The sequence below is a fragment of the Spea bombifrons genome, chromosome 6 (assembly GCF_027358695.1).
Source record: "Spea bombifrons isolate aSpeBom1 chromosome 6, aSpeBom1.2.pri, whole genome shotgun sequence".
Classification (NCBI taxonomy): Eukaryota; Metazoa; Chordata; class Amphibia; order Anura; family Pelobatidae; genus Spea; species Spea bombifrons.
In genome coordinates, this window is record NC_071092.1 from 24,206,323 (window position 1) to 24,215,537 (window position 9,215).

Sequence of the window (9,215 nt, forward strand, 5' to 3'; positions counted from 1 at the left end):
GTCCACCTATTATGCCACCCATAATTACATATGCTTTCAAAGTAAGGTCCTTCATAAAACGGAGACTGGGTTGCCAGGGTGCCAAGGAGACTGTAAGAGAAGAAAAAAAATAGGAAATGAGTGACAGAATGACAATCACATAACCTCCGAGAAAGGAAGATAGTCAAGAGCCATACTCCATGCTGAAAGGACCACAAGAAAGACTCATTACATAATGAGAGGACCACAAGCACAAGACACACAGAACTAGACAGGATGTATCTGTGAAAGCGTCTTGCTAAAGGATATTGATTCCTTATTGAATTGAATTGAATTGATTACTAAATAATGGAAACAGTGCATATAGATTTGATAATAAGGACACATACAAATAGAATAAATCAGAAATAAACTGAATAAAGGGGTAAGGGAATTTAGAAAGTGGGAGGGAGAAAGAGTGCGAGAAGGAGGAGGGAAGAGAACCGAATGGATCTGGAAAGAGAGAAGGGAAGAGGGAGAGAGAGATGAACGAAGTGTATCAGCTTAGGCAGGAGGTAAGGAGAGCAAAATCTGTAATGCACTGATCAGCTGTAAAGGAACACAAACTATATATACATATACACAACCACACTGCTGCAGGGGACTCAAACATACCAGCACAGCTCACATAAACGGATATAGCTTCATCTGCAACTAGGTAACTACACATTATTCTAATAAGGGATACACGGAAATACAGCTGGGCTGCAGACTGTGCCTAGATATCCATGCTTAGTATTACACAAGCAAAATTTACATTTAATTATTTTTTTCAAGAGAAGACAGATAGATAGATAGATAGATAGATAGATAGATAGATAGATAGATAGATAGATAGATAGATAGATAGATCTGGCACGTATGGGGGTATTTGTACACTGCAAGCTGTGTAATGACCATTTAATACTGCCATATATTTCCAGTGTCCACTTGGAATAATATGACTTTTATAGGCTTGAGTGTGGTTTGAGATTTATATTTGTGGGACTTATGTGTGCTGTGAAATCATTTTATGTTGACTTTTCTTGTCTTTACAAGATATGCAGACATTTTCATCTTTAGCTACAATAAAATGTTTCATGACATTTTAATATTTGTCTGCTGTTAGTGTTATAGTTGTGTTTTGGTTTTATATATTTAATATGGTTTTACTTACGAGTGGTCTAATGCTGAATTTGGTTTACTTTTCCGTATTGAGTATCTAGTAGTGTAGATGTAGTTTTTGAGACGTTTGTTTAGGTGGTAATAGAATTTTGTTTTGTCGGTATAATGGTGTAAAGGATATAGAATTGTGGCATTTTCTGTAGAGACAAATCATTTTCTTGGTGGTAGTTATATACCTTACAGATAAATGTAACAGCAATTTATCTTTCTGGGTATGTATAGTTGTGTACAAATGTGTTTTATCATTTTAGTGTGTTTTATCATTTTAGTATGTGTGCACAACATACAATCTTTGAGCATTTTGACAATATTGTTTAGTTTTGTGGGCTTGGGTGTCCACGGAAGTCATGTTGTCTGTGCTTAGGAATGCTTTAAATTGCATGTATTTGTTAGTAGGTGACCATTGCCATTATAAGGTGCCGTGTTAATTAATTGTTAATAAACATGTGTATTTAGTTACGTTTATTACCGTTCAAAAACTAGTATCTTTTTATGGTTAGCTTTCACACTAACATAACTATTTGGAGGACATCTGTGTTTAATTGTCCAGGTTATGTTTTACAGGAATATTTTGTTGTTGTAAATAAATGTATTTTGAGTGTAAGCATGCCCTGGTCATGTTGGTAAATATTTAATGGCATTATTTATTATGTTTATTATTTTGTTTTAGGTATTCTTTACGGTGTGTTTGGTTGTGTATGTTTAATGATGTATGGCAGTTTGTGCATGAAATATTGTTTACTGCATTGCCCACTATATATAAATACAATATATACTGCAAATATATTTACAATGGACTTCTACGTACATAGGTTAGTTGAGCTACAACTCGCATGATCCTCAGCTGGCCAATGAGCCTCATCAAAGCTTAAGGCTATCTGGGGTACGTGGGATTTGCTATACAACAATAAAATAACAGCTGTTTTTCTCTGATCTGCCTTATTACATACAAAACATAATGTTATTTTTTATTGTCCATTATTCTTTCATGATGTGGACCTTGTCTGTGCCGCAGGGTTGGTGAGATTGATGAATGAGAGATGTCTCAGACGTGGAATGGCTCAGTCGCTACAGAATTGCCCCCTGGTGGAATCATCGTACCAGTCGTCTTCTCCTTGATATTTGCCCTAGGTACGGTGGGAAATGGATTGGTCCTGGTTGTGCTGCTGAGAAATGGACAGACCAAATACAACACTACCAACCTCTTCATCCTCAACCTGGGAGTAGCGGACCTATGCTTCATACTGCTATGTGTGCCCTTTCAGGCCACTATATATACTTTGGATGGGTGGCTGTTTGGGGCTTTTCTCTGCAAAGCTGTGCACTTCTCTATCTACTTATCCATGTATGCTAGCAGCTTCACATTGGCTGCCGTTTCAGTGGACAGGTAACACATAACACTTCTTCATCCGTTTATTTATTGTCAAGTCATATTAATATCTCCGTCCACAATTTGTTTTTGTTTTCTATATTGCTGCCTGTGAATTTCTGTAGTTTATCCTATTCAGTAAACATTACAGTGAAGCAAAAAATTATTTGATCCCCTACTAATTTTGTGCATTTGCCCACTGACAAAGACATGATCAGAAAAACACTCCCAACACATAATGTTTCCACCTCCATGTTTGATGGTGGGGATGGTGTTCTTGGGGTCATAGGCAGCATTCCTCCTCCTCCAAACATGGCGAGTTGAGTTGATGCCAAATAGCTTGATTTTGGTCTCATCTGACCACAACACTTTCACCCAGTTCTCCTCTGAATCATTCAGATGTTCATTGGCAAACTTCAGGCAGGGCTCTACATGTGCTTGCAGGCGCTGCAGGATTTCAGTCCTTCACGGTGTAGTGTGTTACCAATTGTTTTCTTGGTGGCTATGGTCCCAGATGCCTTGAGATCATTGACAAGATCCTCTTGTGTAGTTCTGGGCTGATTCCTCACTGTTCTCATGATCATTGAAACACCACAAGGTGAGATCTTGCATGAAGCCCCAGACTGAGGGAGATTGACAGTTATTTGTGTTTCTTCCATTTCCAGCCTTATGTAGGTCTACAATCTTGTCCCTGACATCCTTGGACAGCTCTTTGGTCTTGGCCATGGTGGAGAGTTTGGACTCTGAGTCATTGATCGCTTCTGCGGACAGGTGGCTTTTATACAGGTACCAGGCTGAGATTAGGAGTACTCCCTTTAAGAGAGTGCTCCTAATCTCAGCTTGTTACGTGTATAAAAGACACCTTGGAGCCAGACATCTTGCTTTTTGTATCTTGTACATCTTGTATTTGATTGATAGGGGATCAAATACCTTTTTCACTAAGTAAAATGCAAATCAATTTATAACTTATTTAAAAATGTTATTTTGGATTTTTTTATTTTGTCTCACTGTTCAAATAAACCTACCATTAAAATTACAGACTGATCATGTCTTTGTCAGTGGGCAAACATACAAAATCAGCAGGGGATCAAATATTTTTTTCCTTCACTGTAACTCAGTGTTTAGTGAATAAACCCTTGTGTTTGTCTGGAAGACTAGGCTAAGATAACAGAACTTAACCATATCAATAACAAATGTTCAGCTGTCATGTCGACAGGTCCCCTTTTAACAAAATGTTTAACGTAAGCAGAATGTTATTAGCATTGCATACTTCCCAGGGCAGCCAAAGCAAGATGTGGGGTGTTGCTAGGGGCAGAGCACTGTGTTTTAATCCACTTCACAGCCTATTGAAGCAAAGCGCCATGTTACAATGTGCTATCACATCGCTTCAATAGGTCACAGGTTGAGAGCGTGGGAGCTGTGATTAAGATATGTGCTCTAGGTTAGTGGGCTGGATAGGGGAGAATGTTTGATTTCCCCAACTACCAGTAAACATAATCACCATCACAACTGTTACATGTGCATCTACAAGAATCTCTCCTGAACTGAACAGGATATTCTGCATGGTGAGATAGCTGCGTAAAATTAATTTCCACAAAAGTCTGGACTATCTTATATTGCCCTTTATGATATTGCATTAAATGCTATATATTGTATAGTAATTTTGTGGAAAGATAAGGAATAGTATATTTAGCTCCTCTTTCTCATGACTGTCAACTGCAATTCAGGTATAAAAATGGAACTTCTTGGTGTTTCGGGTGTCTGTAGATCTTCATATACTTGCAGGCCTGTGTTTTCTCTGCCTCTATACCTAGTACCGGTATTTTCCTCCATGTGTCGTGTCCTGTTCTGTCTGAAAGAGTATGCTTTCTTTAAAAAGTCAAGTAAAGGGAAAACACTCTGTTTGAAATTAACTTCAATGAGCAGGGCTCTGCATTTTAAAAACAATGAAATTGGTAGTTACCTTAACCACAAAAAAATCTAAGGGATATTATCATAACAAAATCTTCATGTAATGCATTGAAATCTCATACAAGCTATCATGATGATCAACAGCAAGTCAATTCTACTCATTGACTTTATTTATGCAAAATAATTTGTCAACCCAAGCAGCGTTTCTTGTAAGAAGGGCTTTCACAGTCATCTATAATATGTAGAAAATACAGGGAGATTTCTTGAGTTACCTCACCAATCGGATTATAAACAGGACTTCTCATAGACGTTAGTCATGATTGCATCACAAGTGTATTGAAGATTATGGTTAGCCATTCCCGTATTTGGCTCCTTGTTCCGTATACCTTTTTTCTTTATCATAAAATTAAGCTCTACTTCATTACAAAAGAAAAGTCCCATTGAACAGGTTTGGTTTTATTTGTGTTCAATAACTGCTTACCTGAAAAGATGCTTGGTATATAAATAGTGCAGCCCTTTTCAAAGCCTGTTGTGGACAAAATGAAATGATAATATTGTCATGGGCTGCAGATGCAAAGGTTAGCATGGGATTTAATTAACCAAACAGTGGAAGAGGTGCCACATTCATTAACTAAGTCAACACTAGAGTAAAGACCACAAATTACCTATATTATTACATTATAACGGGGGACACACTGATAAAGTATTAGTCATGCAAAAAAAGATAAAAGTTTAATTCACAAAATGCATCCAGAATTATTTTTCTTCAGCTATTTTTAAAAGATTTCTATTTTTCTTATTAATTAGCCTTTTTATGTAAATCCTGTAGTTTAGAATATGCGTAAAATAGAGTGACATTTTCATATTGTTATTTGGGAACAAGGGATGTGGCTTTAACAAGAGGTACGGCTTTAGTCAGCATATGTTGACCAAACCCTGCTTATATAGATACAATCACTTTGTTAAACATGGTGTAACTACAGGGGGCCCGATGGGACCCCTGAGACCCCTTGTGCCTGTCTCTTTGTACCGGTTCAAAATTGTTTAAAAAGGGCTGAGATGGCTTGAAATTAAATTTAGAAACTAAATGGGTTGCTATAACACTTCAAATTATATTCCCATAAGAGTAAAGTATGGATCAAAAAAACAAAGTAACCTTTGAACTTGGAATTGACTGAAAGAATTGTATGCACTGCATATGCAGGACTGGAAGTATAGCCATGGAAGTGCATACTAGGAGCGTTGTATTACAATGACTGGTAATCAAAGATGTGATCCCTCCAGGACCGCAAGTACTGTATTAGAGATTAAATCTGTAAGGCCCAAATGCCATAGGAGATTTGCAGGATAGTACATCCTGACCTATATGTGATGGGGATTGGAATCACGGCACTACAGTCGTTAAATACCTCAGAGGATTGGGGACAGATTGGAGCCATGGGGTCTTTAGTACTGTTATTAGTACAATGGCATCTCTAAGAATACATCAGGAGATTTGAAAGGTTGGACTGTTCTGTGAGTCTTCTTTCATTGGCCATTCTTTCAATCTCCAATCTTTGTGTTGATACCACAAAAATCACATTCCCCTTCCACTCTTTCCTTAATATCTGTGATGCCTTTTCTGTATAAAGTGTCTATGGGAGTTTGAAGGCGATGTATGTTTCCTTTCCGTGATGTAGTTTCACTGTGCACTTGGAAGGGCCAACTCCAGAGGGCTTCTGCTGCACGGAGAACTATTATGACCTAATCCAATGAATAGTCACGGGTGTTTCATGAAAGTTGTGACATGCATTACACAGGTCCAGTCTAACCTTTCTTGCAAAAGAAATCTAACTAGCATTGATCCGTCACATTCCATTATACAATTGGAGTTAAAGAAGCAAGTCTAGTGAAAACTCACCTGTAAACTACCACTTAAGTGAATAAACCTCTCTCCAGATCTCGCCCGATTCTCATTCTGATGTCTTAGGGGATGTTTTCTTATTCCTCTGTTCTGACAGACTGTTTCCCTTTGTCTCCATAGGCTCTGCGTCATTCAATATTTTTACTAACTGAATTAACTTAGCTCAATATCTGAATGTCACAGATGTTGTGAGGTAACTGGATTATCCCTAAATCCATACGCCAACACATTGTGGATTGATATACTAACTGTGACTGTTGCAATCCTGCCACAGAGAGCAAGGAAAAAACACCAATGCAAAAAAAACAAAAAACTAAGGAACAAATAAAGCAACCAGAAAGGTTGAGGACACTGACTCTCTGTTTTATTACAGATTTACTTGGTTTGTAGCAGTGTAAGCCGCTTTACTGCTGTTATAAAACGTACTGCATATGATCTCTGAATTAATGTGAGGGACTGTCAGACACTAGCAGAAAGCTCCACAGTAGGTAGGTGTATTACCTGGTTAATCCAGGGCAGAGCCAGTTCCTCTCTCTCAGTGTCCATCTGCACCATGACATGAAGAGTAGGAGAGCTTTAGGTCACAGATTTGAAGACATTAGATACTTATTTTCCTTAATTTCACCAAAAAAATGGTAATAAGATGAACATATAGCCTTTATTAAAAAACGTATTAACATACATTATCCTAGTTGTATGTAAAGAGAGAGGTTATCCACTAACATGCCAAAGCGTTAATGTTGACTCTTGTCTATTTCTCCATTTACCGACAGGTATCTTGCAATTCGTTATCCACTTAAATCCAGAGACCTTCGTACATCTCGGAATGCTCTGGCTGCCATTGGAATTATATGGGCCCTTTCAATTCTGTTTGCTGGTCCTTATCTGAGTTACTACCACATTATCCTCTACAACCAAGTTCCCATCTGCATTCCTAACTGGGAAGATAGAAGGCGGAAGATCATGGATGTCTCCACTTTTGTATTTGGGTACCTCCTACCTGTGCTTATTCTGGGACTATCCTATGCCAGGACTATCTGCTTTCTGTGGACTTCTGTGGACCCAGTGAAGACTGCTTCTGAATCCCGCAAAGCCAAGCATAAAGTAACAAAAATGATAGTAATAGTTGCCGTGCTGTTCTGTATTTGCTGGCTGCCTCACCACGTGGTCATACTTTGTTTCTGGTTTGGTCATTTTCCCTTTAACAGGGCCACCTATGCTTTTCGACTAGTGTCCCATTGTATGTCCTATGCCAATTCATGCCTCAACCCCATTGTTTATGCTCTTATCTCTAAACACTTTCGCAAGAGATTTAAACAAGTCTTCACCTGTATGCTGACCCAGAAACGAGCACGCAACAAAGTTCATGCAGTACAGACTGCCAACACTGTAGCTGGATTTTATGCTGGCCACACCGAGGTGACCCAGGTTCAAGAAGATAGTGGTCGTGGGGGAAGAGTTGCAAGAGAGGAACTTATTGAGGGTGATAGTCCAGGGGAGCCACTGAATCTCAGCACAGGGGCAGGGACCTGGGGGACACGTTTGCCTAAACCTGTGGTGTTTGCTGCACAAACAACATAAGAAAAAAAACAAGTTAAAAGTTGGAGTCGCAGTATGGCAGATATTTTACCTTTTTCAATGAGTGGTCACTGTTCAGGTGCCATTGATAAGTACCCTTGTGACTTAAGGCAAGTGATACTATCTCTTGTACCTCAAACAACACAAGATACTGTTGAAGTTTACCTTCTTTGAGCCAAGGAGTGATCGAATATGCCAAGAAATGTGAAGGCTAAAAAGAAGATGTATTATAAATATCTTCAGTAGTGTGCCTTCATCAGGACCTCACACTTGACGGAACGATTTTCTGACTATTCTGAGCATCGCATATCTCATTAACTACTGTCTTTCAAGTTGGAAAATTAAAATTTCTAATTTATTACCTGAAGTCCGGAACCTGTGCTGTTTAATGCTTCTATGTATCTCTCATTACCTCTTTTCATTAAGCTGCAATCTATACATTGACATTTTTTCGAGGACCTGTGCACAGTTAATGCTGCAAAAAAGGTTTCTTTTGAATCACTTTTGTGTAGAGAAACATAAAATCAATTGACTAATTATAACACTGTCTTGCATGTGCTCTAGTCTGTGGCAAAATGCCGAATACATAATTTGCATTGCATCTGTTATTTATATAACATTACAGATTTGAATCCGTGACTTTTTCTCAAGTGCTGATCTAATCAAGCCTAATTCTAGAGAAGATTTATTTCAAATATCACAGTCTGAAGAAAAAGTAAGCTATTTTCAAAATAAAATATATTTTGAGCGCTTTTTACAGATTGTATTCTTGGGTTAACAACATGATTTGCAATTACAATTATGTTTTACTCAGATCTGGCATCCTATGTGTTATTGGGTGCCACAAGCCTGAGCAAGGCATTGCTTTACATTGTTTTTTTCCACTCAGCTCTGATACTCAGCTACGTCCCTGCTGAAAGAACATTTAGGATGACTTGATTGTATTTGACAATACTAAATATATTAGGATTCTGAACTTTGAAGCATGTAGGAGAACACTTACATTTGGAACATGTCTTACTATTGCATACCTGATCGTTCTGCCAGTGACATCTACGACATTGGGAAGTGTCAAGGCTGGTTATTTTAATGACTTTCCTTATTATCTAGCTGACTGATATTGATTTTATTGGAAAACATTTTCAATTCTCATGAATGCAGCCTGTGAAGAGCTTTAGGAGATGAATAATGTCAGGGAACCCTGCCACCAGTTTCTGGGTTTTCCGTTTTCCCAACGACATCTTATACTTCTTCATAGAGAGGATATTGCTA

The 9,215-nt window shown here is 38.2% G+C and overlaps 1 protein-coding gene across 1 annotated transcript; it reads left to right on the forward strand.

Annotated features, from left to right (window-relative positions):
* Window positions 1-455: 455 nt before the first annotated feature.
* GALR3 (galanin receptor 3) lies at window positions 456-8,700 on the forward strand. Its single transcript, XM_053469804.1, has 3 exons — window positions 456-533; window positions 2,198-2,569; window positions 7,139-8,700. Exons 2-3 carry the CDS (start codon window positions 2,223-2,225, stop codon window positions 7,944-7,946), a joined length of 1,155 nt encoding a protein of 384 aa, XP_053325779.1. The 5' UTR covers window positions 456-533; window positions 2,198-2,222; the 3' UTR covers window positions 7,947-8,700.
* The last annotated feature ends 515 nt before the right edge of the window (window positions 8,701-9,215 follow it).

What these genes read in the sequence shown, in the direction of transcription:
- GALR3 (XM_053469804.1), top strand. Translation starts at nt 2,223, where the DNA reads ATGTCTCAGACGTGGAATGGCTCAGTCGCTACAGAATTGCCCCCTGGT. An exon ending in GCTGCCGTTTCAGTGGACAG is followed by an intron (nt 2,570 to 7,138) that starts GTAACACATAAC and finishes ATTTACCGACAG; the next exon opens with GTATCTTGCAATTCGTTATC.